Raw genomic sequence first — 18,781 nt, forward strand, 5'->3', positions numbered from 1 at the left:
TTGCAGGTGTGTACTGCCACACCCAGTGTTTTCTTTTCATTTTAAAATCCACTGTGATTTGAAGGGTGATTATTTGGTTCTTCCTGGTAATTCAGATGACACAACCGCCACTGCCTCAGACTGTCAATAAACCAGTCGAGGTAAAGGCCAAAACCTAGAAGGCCTCACATCAGCAGATGAGTGTTTCTGCTTAGGAGTGACACATTACATACCTGCCCACAACTCACAATCCAGACCCAGATGGATGGCTCCATGGGACCCTATGAACTGTAATCCTGCTCTGTACCTGATTGTCTGGGGCAAAGCACTATTCATAGAGAGCAGTCCCGAAGACTTAGAGACCAGTGCTCTGGCTAGCAATTACCCAGTGGCCCCCCAAAATGTGACACAGGCTGCCATTTCTGAAAAGATGTCTCCATGCAATCAGCTTCACCAACCTCAGCCTATGCTTTCTAGACCCTAACCCAGGGTACGGTATGCATTAATCTCCTTTTTCTGTTTATCTGTGAAAAAGTCTGTCCTCTACATGTATGGTTGCATTAGGGATACAGAAACTAAAACAATACCAAAGAGTGAAAGATGAAAGATAGATCAGTTAAGAGTCCAAAGTAATTCTGTGCTCCAAAACCCCCTCTACTGTGGGGGTATAAAATTCTTCAGAATCTGATTCTGCTCCTTGGGAGGAAATCCAGCACTCATTTCTGTCCAAATCTTTGATTGCAGCATTTAGAAAGCCCTTCCTTTTGAAATTACTTTTATCTTCTCAGCAATCTTGGAAGTTGACATCAGGAATGTATTTGGGGACCAGATTTCCCCACTCTTTTTGACAGGCAGGGCCCAGGGTTTATTTTAAATCTGAAATCATACTACTTTTAGTCAGGGCTCACAGTCCTTTTCATAGTAGAATCCCATAAATTTATGAGTGGGCACTGAGCCACAGGCCCCCCATGGTGTAAAGACAGCCCCACATTCTCCCTAACCTGAGCTGAGTCCCATGAGCCACCAGACCTGGAGGAAGGCTGACACCCCACTGGTGTTTGGTATGTAGGAAAATGAAATCAATTTCTAGGAATTCCCAATATACAAAATCACCTTTGTGCTTTTCATAACCTTATACTTAATATATTTTTAAATATATTGTAACTATGTGAATTCTCTTAAGTTAGACCAAATGTTCCAGAAATTTTATTGTAAGGTACTTATCATTTTGAACCAATATATTGTGACAAGATATTTCAGTACCAGTATTTATACCTCATGTAGATATCTGATAACAAAATGAGGACAATGGTAACATAAATGTAAAATACATCATTTCAAATACTTGAAAGACTAGCTGTATTTCTTAAAATGAAATTTTAAAACACACAAAGGATTAATTACCCTACACCATTAGTCTTTATTTTTTAACAAATATTTCAAATACAAAAATATTTTTTCTTTTGCACTAATAGTTGAACCATTAATGGTGTCCAAAAAGATCCACAAGTTAACATTAGGTTACACATTGCTTCATAGAAGATATTTTCCTTTTTAATGAGGAGAATATTTGATCTTGCTGTTGAAACTGACTGATTTTATTGAGTTTGGATGAGTTTCTCATTTGTTTTTCAAATGTTCCACAACATTTACTTTTCTTTGCATTTTTTGGTGTACTATCTGCAAAGAACAGCAGCCTTTCGCAATAATCAAACACTGGGAAGTGCCAACAAATTTGGGAGTATTTGCATAATGTAACATTTGGGTATTTTAGCAAGATTAACAGCACTACACGGAATCACAAGTCAAAATTGCCAGTTTAAGGACTCGTTTTGCCTCCAAAGCATGTTATTTCCTAGACCACCACCAACAGGAGTTGAATAAAGAACATCTTGCATATAGATTCCTTAATGTTCATTAACTTCACCAGAGATGCACCATCAGCAGCAGAAGGGGCACAAACGTCCTCACGATACAGTAATAGTTACGGGTTAGAATGATTCTGAGGTGACCAATCGATTCTCGTGTGCTCCTGTTCTGGTTCTTAGATACGTTGACATTATCTTAAACTCCACAGGCCAGCACTCTCTATACTTGTATTTGGATATGATGTCAATGGAGTTCTTTTTAATAGTGCTAGGTTGATTACTAAGCTTTAATCTTGAGACACTTGTAATACTTTTCCCTGTCCCAATAATCTTGTGACTAGCTTGTTCTGAGACTTTGAAAATATATAAATTTCTAAAATGCTGAAAGGAATTCTCACATGGAGAAACATTATGGGTCTTTGTAACTTAGTTAGAAGTTTTAACAAATACTGTGATAGCCGTATTGTTGATTTAATTAAATTTGTTGCTTAAAGGCCTTCTCCTTATACTGGTTGGGAATTACTGCCTCTTTTAATAGAGGCAGCCTTGCAAGTATCTGAATGAATATCCAGACTTCTTCTATTCTCTCTTGTCTCCATTTGCAATCCTATCATTTCTTATCTGAATTCATTTCTTACAATATCTTGCCACCTGCAGTGAATTCAGTAATCAAAATATGCAATTAACATTTTTATCTAAAATCTCTTAACACAAAGATAAATGTTCATTAAATATATTGTCTTCCAAATATAGGCAAGTCTATCCATCTTGCATCATGGTAGTATACAGATCAGTTCATGTGGTATTACCATCTATCGTGCAAGCCATTGCAATACACAGTGTAGTCTTTTTGTTATGACAGCACTCTGCTTCCAGGATAAATTACTATATCGGTCAAGATAGGTTATGCCACAACAACAAAATGCCCTAACCACAGTGGTTTATAACACAGTGCTTATTTCCTCCTCACATACCCATGTGAATAAACCCAGAGGTTCTGTGCACTTAGGATCGCACCCTCCCAGGCAATCACTATCTCAAAATTTGAATGTCTCCATGCCAGACAGAAGAGAGAGCTAAGGATGCTCACGTGAAAACCTCAGCGCTCTAGACTGAAGAACCTTTTACCCCAAACCCACTCACAGGATCACACAACAGAAATAGTTGGTGAATAGCAATGAAAATCACATTACATTTTTTAAAAAGGTGGGGGGGGGGGAATACTGATTTTCAAGAGTTAAAAAAAATTCTAAGTGAAGAAATCCTCTACTCTTAAGAGTTTATGATGGAAAAGTAATAAGAACTGTGGGAGTAATAAAACTCCAAATGTGTAATTGTCATTGTACAAAAGAAAGGAAAAGAAAGTTCTCTAAAAGATATAACTGCATATATATTTAAGTGTATAAGATAGATAACCATATTACTGAGTTTTGTTGGATCATTGAACGAAACTGTATGCAGTCTCACTGCTTGAAAGTCCCCTCTACTTTAATTTTGTAACTTCAACAACTATTTCTAAGATGACAATATGTAATTAGTGATTTCCTGTTTTTCTGAAATTCTGTATTAACTTGTACCCTTTTTCTGTTTTTTTTTCCTCCTTAAATAAAATTTAAAAAAAAAGTTTATGATGGGACAAAGGTCTCATTCCATAGGTATTATAATAGAATTTTCATTTTTTCCTACAAAAACTTACATGTACTGTTGATATTTTACAGATATCACATTAATTTGATAATATGGATATTTTAAAATTTTAAATTGAACACTCTTCAGTCTCATGAAATCCATTTAGAATTTTAGCACATGCATACAAAATGCAGGCCAAAGTTTTTGAACCAAGATTTTCACAGTAATATTTATAATAGTAAAAATGAAAGAATGATTATGTAAGCATGAGATGCTTGTAGAAAATACAGAGCAGGGACTGGTAGGCTTTTGTTGAAAGGGTTGGGCAAGAAACATATGGTCTCTTTCATATACAACTGGACTGTATACAACTGTTGTATACAACAGACAGTATGTGAACAAATGGCATGGGTGTTCCAATAAAATCTTGTTTAAAAAACAAATAGGGGTCATAGTTTCCTAGCCCTTAATAGAAAGCAATTAAAATACTTTGAGTACAGTTACAAGTTTATACTATCCTGTTCCTAAATTCTCCACGAAGGATGTACCTTAGAGAGGAAGGGGTAATTTTTAAAAAGTGGAGTTGAAGTGACTATGTAGTTCAGTTGACTTTTTTGTTGTTTTTGAAAAAGTCAAGGGACTTCAATACTTGGACACTTTGGACACTTCCCAGAAACCAAAGCCCAAGGGAACTTGTGTGATCAGCACTCTTCCAGGCCATTAACATCTGCACGCAGCTTCATCCAACTAAATTCATAAAAATGTACCACAACAATAAAGTCTACATTATATTTAGTATATTCTTTGAAATAAGGGTGAGTTTGTAATACTTTAAGCAAGCCACTAAGAAACAGCTTTCCGTTTTGCTTTTGAGACAGATGTGGCTATATAGTTGAGGCTGACCTTGAACTCCCAGCAATCCTCCTCCTCAGCCTTCCCAGTGCTGAGATTACAGATATACAGCAGGCTGGCCTTTGGATGTTTTCAGGCAGAGGTCATTAGAGTACATATCCGACCTGCACAAATGGCCGGGGGCCCAAATCCAGCCCAAATCCTATTCTCTTAATAAAGCTTTACTGGAACACAAATAGGGTCATTATCTGCACATTACTATACACCATACTCATGCCATTACACCACACTCATGCCAGCTTTCTCGCTACGAGATGGATTTGAGTGACCGCAATGACAGAACCCACAATTGCCTACTACACAGGAAAAGTGTGCCACTCACTCTGCACTGAAACTCCAAAATTTGGTTTGCAAACCTGAACTACTACAGGTAGCTCCTGACTGGCGCTTGTCTGAAGACTGAAACCAACAGTGAGTAATTACAATGCTTATTTAACATTTTGTTTGTTTTTATTGTCAGATTTTCTCAGTGAAAGATTTACAGTTTGGTACAGGCCCCTTTTCTCACTGGTAGACAGGACAGTTTGTGGATCAGTTACCTTGAATGTCACTACTCTAAAGACACAGGAGGCAGGGTGTAAAAACTATCCAAATCTCAAAAGGGGTTCTGGTTTCACCTGAAACTTATTTTCAAAAGTACTTGAGACCTAAACTGATAGGCTTTACAAATAAATTGAATGAAACTCATAAGATGATTCTCATGTAGCTAGACTTTTTTCTACTTCCTGCTCTTCAACGGCTTATATAACTTCAAAATTTTTCCCAGCTGTAGACTTAAGTTTCAACAAGGTGAAGGATTACAGATAATGGGCCTCCCTAACTTTTCTTGGAAGCAGGAAAGATGAAGATATTAGATCTCCCTCAAATATTCAGGAAAATAAGTACAATTATATATTTTCCTATTTAACATCTTTAGTTGCTGAGTAGTTTAAAAAGTACAGTATTAAACTGCTGTCCTCTGAAGTGAAAGTATAAAGCTACTATTCTCTGAAAATACTCGTGATATTTCCCCCATGTTATAGTTCTGATTTAAAATAAGTCAGATATCAGCTAAAGAATACAGAATGAAATTATATTGACTTTTTTTTTTGTTTTTTTTGGTACCAAGAATCAAACTCAGGACCTTGCACTTGCCAGGCAGCTGCCTGTGCCGCTGAGCTTATCCTATGCCCTGTATTACCTTTTAACAAGAAATTTCTTTAAACAAGTTCACAATGTCTAATAGTAGCAAAGTTAATCTAAGTCAAGCAGTGATCTGAAAAATACAATTGTTCAGGGACAGATTTTTATTGCAAATACTCAAAAACTAGTATATACAGAAGAATGTTAATACCCATTTAAAACACTTAATATTCAGTGAAGCAAAACTTTAAGAATTCAAAGCACATTTTAAGAAGTAAAAATGTAGCATTTTAAATAAAAGTTTATTAAAACTTTAAAGCAAACTACTATTCATGATTCATTTTTGAATCTCTTATCTTCTAGATGATTTAAAAAAAAAAAAACCTGAAAAACCAACTTAGCAGCTAACTTCTAGATAAATTAGACTAAATTGCCCAAACTAATGTTTATATACCACTGCTTCAGGTCCCATTTGAAGTTTCTATCTTATAATTACATAAAAGTCACTTAAATTTGGCTGAATACACGCCAAAATATGCTTTCAGTTTACTGCTTTACAGTATCTACATTATACCATACTTTGGTTTGGCTTCCAGACCATTTTTATGGGTCTATTTTTAAAGACAATCATTAAAACAACATTAAAAGCATAGTAGCTACTAGAGTTTCAAAAATGCATTTCTACTTTATACAATTAGTACAGTGAAGGGTTTCTGCAGTTTACACGCTGACCAAAAGCACAAATATAAGTTTATATTTTAATAATTTCACTTTCACTGAAAGTTTAATTAAAGGTGAGCTTACAGCCCGGCAGGCTAACACTTCTATGGAGGCACACAGATCAAATATTCTGTTGCATGCTTCTGGCAGACTGCGATGTTACATTAAACTCAAAGTTAAGTTCCATCTGTCCAGGCTCCTGTGAGGCCAGCTGAGCACTCCAGGGGCTCCCCACCAGCAGGGTACTCTATGAGTCCTCATCACAGTGCCAATCAGCCACCACTCTATGTCAACTATCCCAAAAAGCTGTATGGTTTCCAAATTAAGTAACTAAAAAAGAAAACATAGGTAACAGGATTTTAAGCTAAGGACTAATGAAGTTTGCAAAGTTTTACTAAAGTAGCTAACATTCTTGCAATCATATCAGCAATCAAGTCTCATTTCTTGAAAAACTTCAATGAGAACTTCTGATCATGAACAGAAGCCTCTGTTAAAATCCTACTCATTTTTTTAAAACTTGGAAATCCATATTAATCACGCTGTTACTGGTTAGTAGATTTGTGTGATAGCCTAGATGGAACATTCAGGCCCGGTGTGTAAAGGACTCCCTCACGCTTTCCTGTCTCTGACCTCTACCCTGAGAGCACTGCTCCTAAATGTGCTTCGCTGCGCACTTCGAGTGGCTACACGATGTCAGCTTCTTTCCTTCTCATCTGCTGCATGTGCCGTGGTCTCTGTTGTGCTCGGGCTGTCTTCTCCAGGAACATTATCCGTCTGATCAGACGCTACTTTATCAGTCTTGGCTGAGAGATCACTGCTACCTTTCTGAAGAATCTCTGTGGCTTCAAACTCAAGTACCTCTGATGGTGTCAAAGGTTCCAAGTGAACACTGCCCTGCTCACTAACATCAGAACTAACAGAGTCAGGTTCATCTCTTTTTCTCAAAAACTGGTCAATGCTGACATCACTTGATGTTAACGGCAAATCCTTAATGTCCTCTGAAGAAAGCTTAGCTTCACTGGAGTGGTAATCTTCAGTCTGGTCACATGGAGCTGTATTTTCAGAACCCTGACCTCTCTTCAATTCCATATCCTGATCAGCGTGCTGTGTTTCCTCTCCCTTTCCCGCTTGATCTGCACCAACGTTTGAATAGCACAGGAAGAGCTTTGAGCCTGTTTCCTGGTCTGCTGGACAAGCATCATTTTCTTTATCTGAAACCGTTAAGCTTTCCTCCCCTTGTGTTGGTGATGGGCCTTCAAGTAAATCTGCACCACATCCACTTTTTGCTTCTGATGAACCTTCATCTTGCTCACTGAAATATAAAGCCAATCGTTATCTATTCATTAAAAGTGTAGCTGAACACTATGAAAATAAAAATATACCTCAAGAAAGGAAAAAGTCCGGGTATATCTGCTGTTGAAAAGGGGACAGTGGCCTAGGTTACCAGGATGTCATCTCCTTGGTGGAGGAGGTATGCATCAGGATTCTGGGGAGAGGTCGGCAGGCTTTCATTCTAGCTGTTACCTTTATTTGTGAAAATGCCTTTCATGTTTTTACTTAAAATTTAAGTGTTCTCATCAATTTGTAAGAGTGCCTAAAATAAAGAATATATTTGGAAAAAATCCTATTTTCTTTTATGCTTTATATATTCTTTTGGGCTTACAATGTCCTTTCCTATGCAAAATTAGATAAGCACTCAAAAATATTTCCCTAATTTTTAATTGCTTAAGTTAAAAAACAAACACGGCTTAAAAACATACATAAATATACAGATGTACATTTGTTTGTACACATACATATTTATGGGTGTTTATGCTTACACCAGTGTATGAACAGAAACTAGTGAATCATAAAATAATAGAAACCAAGGATTTCTAGAATTTGCAGCCCCTTATTTGGATTTCAGATGCTCCTTTTAACAAAGTATGTGTTCACATACAACTCTTATACTTAATCTACTTGAAATTTAGACTAGCAACATTTTCAAATGGTCATTAGCATTTATTAAATTATAACATGTGTAAGGCTATTTCTCTGGGATTTATCTTGTTCTACTAATTTATCATTACACTATTCTTGAGCCAACATAACACAATCTTCACAACAGATTTAGAATGTTGTTATTCTCTAGTACAACAAATCACCTACATATCAATATTCAAAAATTTCAGTTATAATGTAAAGGATATTTGCACGATGATACATATTAGAACAATCTTTAAAACAGTAAATATGCAAAAAAATCTAACAGAAATTATTAAATGCATTATAATATTAATAAATGGAAAAGTTGTAATCTTTTCATTTTAATCAATTTCCAAACCCAGTCTGAGATTTTCAACTAAATACTGATTGAACCCATACATGAATTTGGAAAATGACCTATCACATACATTATTCCAGTAAATTCCAGCTTCTGTTTGTCAGTTCTCATCTTTACTACTATTATGAAGAAACTTTTTGTCCACTGTAAGTTATAAACATATATTACTGGTCTATCAGAAAGATTGAAATTTCTTAAAATATCAAATCACTTTAATTTATACTTATTAATTCTGATTACTTTTAGCTCACTTTCCTGGACCTTATTTTTTTCCTCTTTTTTTTTTGGTACTGGGGATCAAACTCATGACCTTGCGCCAGGCAGGCACTTACTCCACTGAGCTAAATCCCCGGCCCCATTTTTTCCACATTTCAAATTTGTATAATTGTCACTTTTTAAAAATAAAGGCAGACAACTTATTTGTAGGTAGGGAAAGGAGGAACAGAGAAAGACAGAGCACTACTTTGAATAGTAAGAAGTACCTGAAAGGGAAATTTCCTGATTTTTATTCTTTACAGATGGTATTGGACAAACCATAATTTACAGAAAATGTTAAATAATACAAAAATGACCAATCTGCTTTTCCTAACTCCAGGTGAATTTTTGTTACTCAGCCTTCAAGAAATCTAGGAAAAATTCTAGGTGAAGCTCAAGAAACAACTTGATGAATTATTCAACCATGGATCTGGGTGGGCTGGGGATAGAGCTCAGTGGCACAACGCCTGCCTGACGAGTGTGAGCTTGTGAGTTTGATTCCCAGCACCAAAACAATAAAAATAAAAAAAAAAAATCTGGAAGGGCAAGAGTTGAATTAATCTCAACAAATTAATAAGCAATCTACTCTAAAAGAAGCTACAAAGATAGAAATGGGGAAAATACTTAAAGACTACATAAAATGATCTTTATTTTGAGTAAAGTTCTAATTAGAATGCTGGGGTTCTTCCCTTTTGTCTTTTCAAAAAGAACTGTGAAATATGCTGTGTTTCTTAGGAGTTCTACCTAAGTATCAATTTTTAAAAATGTTGAATTCTGACACCTTCGAGTTTAGATCCTTCCAAAAAAATTATAGTTTTATGAAAATGCTTAAGAAATATTTTAAGATTAACTACTGCAATAATTGTCCCAATATTAAAACTCACAGCACACTGTGATTGTTCTCATTTAATAGGGTAATTAACATTTTTAACATTTTATTTACTATAAGTACTTTAAAAAAATTAACAACTTATAAATACTCTGTACATGTAAAAAAGATTTTAAAACCAATAGCCTGGAATACTTTTGTTGAAATAAAATTTCAAAATTTGATTTTAATTGAAGTCACTACTAAAAACAATACCATATATATATAAAATTTACATAACTTTCATAGCTAACTATGAAATAATACAGGTAGCCAGGTGTGATGGCACACGCCTGTAATCCTAACACTTGGGAGGCTAAGGCAGGAGTCCCTGCATTTCGAAGTGATTTCATGGCTAGCCTTGAAAGTGGGAGTGGGACCTTGTCTTAAAAACCCAAAAAGGACGGGGCTGGGGATTTAGCTCAGTGGCATAAGTGCCTGCCTTACAAGTGTGTGGTCATGAGTTCAATCCCCAGTACCGATAAAAAAGAAAAAGACAAAAACAAACAAACAAACAAACAAAAACCCAAAAAGGAAACAATACAAGTCATGTTATTTTATATGCTTAAATTTCAAGAGATTCCTAATACTTACCTTTTGGCATTTGATGTTTTGATTTTCCCTTCAGTTATATTAGGTCTTGCAATTTCCTGAAATGATTAATAATATTCTTATTTTATATCCTAGAAAAATTTTAATTTCTAAATAAAAAAACAAGTGTACAACATAACACACCAAAGAAATAGAAAAAAATTTAATATAAAGCATAGAATAATTCTCATAATTAAAAGTAGGATTTCAAAAATATTTAAACTCAAGAATTTCACTGTACCAAAAGTTTCTGAATCCAAGACCAGTTAGTTATCCACTTATGTCAATATTTATTTTCCTTAACTCTCTTTCAAATATAGACCATGATTACAATTACTTGAATAGAAACTTATAAAATGTAACCTGAATTTGAACAACACACATCCATAATATTTTATATAAATATGCTAAGTATAAACACTTAGAATTTTTGAAAGTTTTATTCCCATACTGGAATCATAACCTACTGTCAAATGCCAAATATGAAAATAGACCAAGGGAAGAGATGCCTTGCTTATTTCAAATGTGTTAAGAGGAAGAACAATAGAGTAAAAACCCCACAGGCCAGAAGCCAGACTGACATTTGATAACAACTATCAGCTACTGAGCAAAGATTCAAAGCTAGGCCTAGTTTTTAACCCCTATAGCAGATTGTGAAACTGAAAAGGGTTTATCATTTGTCTCCCTAACTTTCTAAACTCTTCTAAAATGAGAGCAAAGACCATGAACAGCAAAGCACACTAATTGCTGACGCGGCTGCAGTGCGTCTGTGGAGGGTGGATGTGGCTGGGGTGGACCGTGACTCGCAGGGGCACCGAGGGTTTACAGTGAACGCCAGCAGTGCAGCAAGGGAGGAGAGTCAGGTGTGTGTGAAACCCTGAAGGCATCCTGCATTTCAAGGTGCCCAGGACAACATCCAGTACAGGAGAGGCCAAATGAGGACGAGGACCGCTGGAGATTTAAATGCTCCTCCTTCCCCACAGTGGTTGAAAGTCAAGTGAACTAGACACAGTGTACACTGGACAACACGCGTGTGTGCTGAGGGAAAGCAGGAGGGCCTGAAGCCCACGAGAGGGAACAGAGACACACGACGGTCCCTCTTCCACCGAGTCCCAGCAAGCCAGTGGCCAAAGGACTCACCCCCACTCTCTCACCCCACTTAGAATTACACTGTAACTCATATCAGTGGGTCTCAGAAGGGTAATTCACATTTACCTAGGGAATGCAAGCCACTTTCAGGGGGTGCCTGAGGTCATAACTACTGATATAAAAACAGTGGGAAATAAAAATGCTGACATCTTAATGCAAATTGAGACAACAGCAGCATATCCAAACTGTCGGTAATCACTTCCTTTCCCTACTACCTCACACAAGCTATATTTGTTAAACATCAACCTTTGAACATGTCTTCTTAGGATCCTTTGCAATGAGGTAAAAAGCATGCAGTGCTGAGGTTGCAACCAAATGCCTGGGTCTGAGACTGAGCTGTGAGATGCATGTAGATGCTCTCACGAGGATTCCCTTTTATTTAAAGAATGACTGCCCACCTATGGGCAGTTAGATCTGGGGACCTAGGAGACATTTTCTTGAAAATTAACAAAGTGAACCTGACATACCATGACAGTGTTTCTCTGGACAACAAAGCAAGAAATTGTATTTTGAGAAAACTCATTCACTGATGAGATTAAAGTTACTGTTAATGAATGTGATTACCTGATATTCCATAATCTAATGTCAAAATCTGGAAGATCTATATAGCCCAGTAAATCAGTATTTTTCATATAATTTTGTAGGCTCATCCATGGATAAAAAGTCTATTCAAAGTATGAAATGGACCAATAGATTTTGATGTACAGAGTGCCAAAAGTTCAGTGACCTAGTTGTATTACACACAAAAAAACTTCCACTTGTCTAGTTTGGGCCCAGTAGCAAAGGAAAACATTCCTGAATTAGCTGAAAAGATTATTAATGTACTTAGGGAGGCTAGATATTTTTCAGCTATTTCAATCAAAATATAACACAACAGACCAAATTCTGAAACATGAAAATTCAGTTACTTTCTAAGCCCTACATTAAAAAGATGTACAAGCACAAAGGAATGCTATTCTTTCCACTGAATTTCTTTTGATTTAGAAATTATTTTTCAGAGAATTGTTAATGTATAATAGGTTACTAAATCAATAAGTAATTTTGGTATTTCACACTTCAATTTTTAACATAGTAAATATGAATTATTTTTGACAGAACAAAAGAATATATGCAAACAGTGCCCTTCAGAGTTCTGCAGTGTACAACCCATATAACTATGCCAGGGAGGCCTCTTCCCAAACACTCTGGGCTCCCACTGAACTTTAGTCCCATTCTTTAATAGGGCCAGGGTACTCACTGTCACACAAATAAAAACTCCCTTTAACAGCACAAAGATTAGAACAGACAGGAAAGAAAGATGCTTAGACATTTAAGAGACACTGCTAGAACAAGACAAAAAACATTTCTATGTGTAACAGCCCTAGAGATGTATGTTACTTCAGCCATTAAACAAAAAAAAAAAAAAAAAAACCTTATGAAAACAGAACTGGAGAATAAAATGGTAATCATAAATATGGCAGCTCAAGTAAGTAAGCAAGGAAAGTACATACAATGAAAGGAACTGATGCAAGAAATCCAATATCAGAAAAATAGGACAGAAAGAGAAGGAGGGAAATCCAGAGGGAAGGAGCAGAACAGACTGAGGTAGAGAAAGTTAGAAATGGAAGTAATAATTCACCAAGAGATGACTCCACCAAACCTTCCCTCAAGGAGCAATCAGCCAAAGGCAAAGCTTTCTCTGCTGAGTGAATGCTGCTGGCCAGGGCCGTGCAGCGGGCAGGCGGGCTGTGGAACCATGGTAGTGTTTTCACCCACCTCTCCCGGATCAGGCACTGTGCAGGGCCTGGCTTTTCCCAAAGTCAAAATGACCATGAAAGATAAATGCTTTGAATCAATTCAGAACATGGAGGCAGCCGTGACCACTCAACTAAAAGGACTTCTAGAACTGCTTCAGAAAGTAGCAAGAACAATGTGGACCAATGTGCTTGAAGTTAGGCGAATATTCTGAGAAAAAATAATGGTAAGATGTCTTTTCCTGTACTGTTTTTAAAATTTACACATTCATGGTACTTTTCGTACCTTGTATATTCAGTTTGAAAGGACCCACCAAATGTTGATTTTATGTTACAAATGAAACTACTTCAGATGAAACTGTCAAAACTATTTAACTGCCAGGTCAGGGACTGTTTTATGTGAATCATGTATTTATAGCAAACAACTTAATTTAAAATTTAAAATCTGAAGACCATTTAAAATTTCCTAAGACTATTTCAAGCGCAAAGTTACAGATAGGAGAGTGAGCTAAGTATTATTGCCATATTACAGATAGGAGAGTGACTGCTATGGCAGTCATGAATGTAGTGGAATTCATGATCCTTCTCCTCAGCACCCTTAGTGCTGTGATTACAGGCGTTGCCCCCACATAACTTCAGAATTTTTTTCAAACGAGTGACTCTATGTAGACTCACAGGAAGAGACGGCCAATCTGCTACTTTCATAATGAAGTAACAGTAAACCTCTATTCTACATATTTGTGTATATGTTTGGAATTAAGAAATAACCTTGAGGATGGACAGAAAAAGAACTTTATTAATCTCTGTTCTCAATAAAGGATGTCTGAAATATACTACCAGCTGCTCCCTAGCAACCTAGGCAGGAAGTAAGGAGTAGGGCATGTACTATATCTCCCAATGTAACTCTTGTACCTCCTATTTTTTTTTTTTTTTGGTGTCTTTTTCTTTTTTATCGGTACTGGGGATCGAACTCATAACTGCCTGCTTGCAAGGCAGGCACTTATGCCACTGAGCTAAATCCCCAGCCCCTAGTACCTCCTATTTTCTTATAATGAAACTGCAAGACCAATACTGGAGAGGAAGAGTCATGGCACATACAGTTATCTGGAAACAAAAGCAGAATGGTATAGTACATTATATATACCACAGCAGAACAGAGGCAACCTAGTATACAGATAGGAATTAATGTTCAAAGAGGAAACACAGAGATACACACAACTTGGTAATAACCAGAAAATACTAGGGGACATGATAATACTGATTCCATTACAATGCACCTGATCAGAATCTTAAAGATCAATTCAAGCTGCCCACCACGTCACACGTGCATTTCACACAAACACCTGGACCCAGTCAGGTCGCCACCCACACCCATGCCCGCTCCACAGAAATACGTGGACCAAGACTGCTCCTTGCGGCCTTTCATTCCATAGAGCTTCCTTTAAACTTATGTATGCACTTCTAATTTGTAACATTAACTTTTTAAAAAATTTATTTATTTTATAGTATTAAGGACTGAACCCAGGGTCAAGCTACATCCCCCCACCCTTTTCTTACTAAGTTTCCAGTTTTGGGCTTGAATTTAGCATCCTCCTACTCAGCTTCCAAGAGTGCTGGGATTACAAGCATGTACCACCAAGCCCAGCTTTACTGCTCTGTTTTGTTTTGAACAAAAAACTAATTCAAGAAACTTAAGTTTTTGTATGAAAGAGCTGACTTCATTTGACAAATACGAGGAGAGCAATGACAGGAAAACAAGAATCTGGTGATTTACTCCAGTCAAGGATGAATGTTCTCGGGGAACAAGGAAGACATGGTGCTCTACTGCAGGGGACCCATAGATTTCCTTCATATTTATACCTTTACCTATTTAGAAAGGAGGAAAGCAAACTTTGTTGCTCTCAAAGCACACAGATAGCTGGCCAGTGGAGAAAAAGAAAACAACCCACAGTCAAGGCTCAGGGATAGCTTGCTTAAGAGTGAGGCCAAATCACAGCAGAGAACCTCATCCCACTCCCCTGCCACCCAGCACCAGTCTTGCCAGCACCAGAACTAAGCAACCACAGCAGGTCTGGAAGGGCAGAGCGCACACAGCCTGGTTCACAAGGGACATCAAAGCTGGTATAGTCCAACAACAGCTAGGGAGCAAATGGGCCCAGTATAATTCCCAGTTTGAACACAGCACACTGAAACAACTGAACCTGGAAGTGCCTTGAGATAATTGCGGCCGTGGGAAAAACAAAACGCAGGTGGACCCCTACTAAAGAGACCCAAATTCCACACGAACCGTTCACTGTAAGAGGAGCTGTGCATGTTTCCAGATCCGCACGCTGCTACCTCCATCCTACACAGGCTGCCTGGCTCTGAAATCCAGTGCCAGGAGACCAACAGCCCGACTCAGACACACCCCAGATACTGGAACTCCCACAGAAAATATTTAATTGTAATTAATATATTACATGCTTTGGTAGAACAGGGAGACAACAAGCATGACAGAATGGAAATTTCAGTAGAGTTACACTGTAAGAAAGAAATCAATTACAATGCTAGAAATTAAAATAAGCAAATCCAGTTTGACAGGTGAAAACTGCCTCTGTCTTTGTTGGGGTTAACAACATACTGGACAATACTGAAAAATGAATCTATGCAACTGAAGAAAGATCACCAGAATGTATACAAAACAAAACACAAAGGTGAGGGTGTGGGGTGGAACCAAATCAGAGCATTAAAGAACGGAGTTTACGTGGAATGATTGGTTCAACACGTAGGAAACTGGAATTCCAGATGCAGTAGATAAGGGACGTTGTGAAAATGCCAATTAGAATAAATGCCAAAAACAGTTACACAAATAGGTAAACATATCAATAAGCAAATGAACACAACTGGTGACAGTTGAAGACAAAACTTAAGGATAACCAAATAAAAATGATGAAAAACAGACAGATATTATAGTAAGGTATCTTGTCAGCAAGTATGTAAGTTCAGAGGGAAACCATTCTTTAAACTGTTGAGAGGAAAAAAAAGCAACCAAAAACATCTTTCAAAAATGCAAGATTTTTAAACAAAAAGCCTTGAAAGAATTACCAATAGTCTTGCAACATAAAGTTCAAGTAAAAATATTTATGACAAAAATGGAGAGCTTTGAAGAGATAAAAACTATTGGAAATGGTAAGAATAAAGGAAAATGCAAAATTGATTTTTAAGTTTTTAATAGTTCCAAAACATAACTGTCTAAGCAATAATTTTAACACTGCATTCTCTGCCTTTGTAATATATGAAAAAGCAACAATGAAGAAAACCCCAGAAACCTGAGCATCAGGACTGAAAGAGGAATACCACCGCAGAGCCCAGACATTAAAAGGACAACAAGCACACTATACATGGGTGGATTTAAGAGTTCAACATCGTAAGTCAAGTGTAACAAGTCCTAGAAAACCAAACTACCAAACCCACTCAGAAAGAGACAACAAAAGCTGTCTGCAAAAATGCTGCTCCTTCTACTTAAATTTCACCTACGCACTATGCAAGGCAGAAAGACAAATTATCTCTCTTCAAAGTACCTAGTTAAGATACCTGAAACATGGTTAATATACATTCAAAATACTTCTGTTTTAAAAATTAGATAAAACCTTTTGACAGTTTAAATGTTTCAGAACATTAAATCATCTGGAAATTTTCTGCGGTGTCACATGATTAAGGATCAACTTTTAATTCATACATTTCTCTCCACTATTAATAGTTAGGGTAAATAGCTGGCAATTAAAAAAAAGATGAAGTCTTTGTCAAAACAAAAACACCTTGTAATTTTACCTAAAGTTAGATATTTGATGAAAAATTTTAAATCTCAACTTTTTCTTCCTTAAAACGTGCCAAGTTACTGATGTATGCATTTTGAAATTTAAAATTTAAAAATTCATAAACAATACTCTCAAATGTATATAAACCATTAAACTATCAATCAAATAAAACACACTTTACCTTAGACACAGGTTCTTGTTGCTTAGTGGGAGCTTCATTTTTTAATCTTGAAAACAAAATAAGTACTGATTATTTTATATCATACTTCCATGATAAAATACAAACTAGATTTTATGTGCTTAAACTAAAGAGTAAACTTAATGTCCATTTCATCCTGTAATAGTGCATGATCTTTGAACATATTTTAAGATAAAAATAAAATGAGAACAGATTCATCAGTGCAAATTAATGAACACATGTACTGTATTTACATCTCTAAAAACAAGAACACTTATGAAACAGTTTTTTGCTAAGTACAACTTAAAGCACATACTGCATTAGTAAAAATTATTTTTTAAAAAGCAGCAGGTCTGAACCCCAACATCACAATAAATCTAATTAATTAAAAATTAAAGCAGGTTATATACATATATACACATACACTCAGACACACACAAAATGCATTAGTACATTAATACTATTAGGAAACATAAAAAGTAAGGGAATGTAAATATTTTCTATTGTAAAATTGAATGATAATGGCACTTCAATATATACATTAACTTTCTCTGGAGGCAGTAAGTCATAAAATTATTTAGAATGTTAAAGAATATATTCTTTTAAAAACTTTTTTAAGCACTGCTCAAAAATTAACTATAAGGGGCTGGGGATTTAGCTCAGCGGCATAAGCGCCTGCCTTGCAAGCAGGCAGTCGTGAGTTCAATCCCTGGTACCGATAAAAAAAGAAAAAGATAAAAAAAAAAAAAACCAAAAAAAAAAAAAAAAATAACTATAAATATTCTGCTAAAAATATTATAGCATTACAATATCAACAACGCTAGAAAATCTTGGCAATTTAATTAACTTGATATAAAAACTAGCTCCTCCAAAGGATTATTTTACAAATTGCTGGTGACTAAATTACATTCTTTAAATTTCTAGCAGCAGACACACAAAAAATCATTGGTTGCTATTACATTCAATTTCAATATGCACATAAGAGTGATATGCTTGACTTCAAATGCCATCAATCAAGAATTCATTAATTCATAACTCTATTAAGGCTCAATACAAATGTAAGGAATAATTTATTTAAAATAAACAACTACATTCACTTAAATTTTATATTAAAAAGTGAAGACAGCTAATAGGACAAAAATGTCAATTATTTAGAAGTTACTAAAATTGTTAAATACTAAATTATCAAATGAGTTCCTTCATCCATTCTCTGAGGACACATTTTAAAAATTAGTACTATTATTTCTGGGTTCAATCCTCAGGACCACCAAAAAAGAAAAAAATTAAGGCTACAAATATTAATGCTTTATTAGATAATAATTAACTGTGAAGTTACTTATCAATATTTTAGGCATACAAAATTAGGAACAACTTTTAAAAGATTGTGATCTTTTTTGGCAGAACCATAATATTGGTAGTATGTTACAGTAATTTATAATTTGTCAGATTGAATAACAAAAAAAGTGTACAAATATAATTTCTCTGTTCTAGATTTTGTAAAGTATTTCAATGAGAACTGAGGTGAGATTACATCAAATATAAAGTACAACTTCACTGCAATAATGATGTATGAGAAAAGTTTTAAACATAGCACATATAAATATAAAAACATGAAAAATTAGTCTAAAAAATGAAAGATTACTGAAGTTCTGCAATA

At 35.8% G+C, this 18,781-nt stretch overlaps 1 protein-coding gene across 4 annotated transcripts in view; it reads right to left on the reverse strand.

Annotated features, from left to right (window-relative positions):
- Window positions 1–1,375: 1,375 nt before the first annotated feature.
- The window catches only part of Znf280d (zinc finger protein 280D), a 98,766-nt gene continuing 81,360 nt past the window's right edge, over window positions 1,376–18,781 (reverse strand). For all 4 annotated transcript variants that reach the window (XM_063254261.1, XM_063254259.1, XM_063254260.1 and 1 more), the window contains 3 exons: window positions 17,128–17,173; window positions 10,271–10,326; window positions 1,376–7,542 (listed from right to left, as the gene is read on the reverse strand). In XM_063254261.1, coding sequence (XP_063110331.1) covers window positions 6,924–7,542; window positions 10,271–10,326; window positions 17,128–17,173 — 721 coding nt within the window. In that variant the 3' untranslated portion in view covers window positions 1,376–6,923. The remainder of the gene's footprint in view (window positions 7,543–10,270; window positions 10,327–17,127; window positions 17,174–18,781) is intronic.

This window comes from Cavia porcellus, unplaced genomic scaffold (genome assembly GCF_034190915.1).
Source record: "Cavia porcellus strain 051 isolate PalLab524CR breed Dunkin Hartley unplaced genomic scaffold, mCavPor4.1 scaffold_8, whole genome shotgun sequence".
Taxonomy (NCBI): domain Eukaryota; kingdom Metazoa; phylum Chordata; class Mammalia; order Rodentia; family Caviidae; genus Cavia; species Cavia porcellus.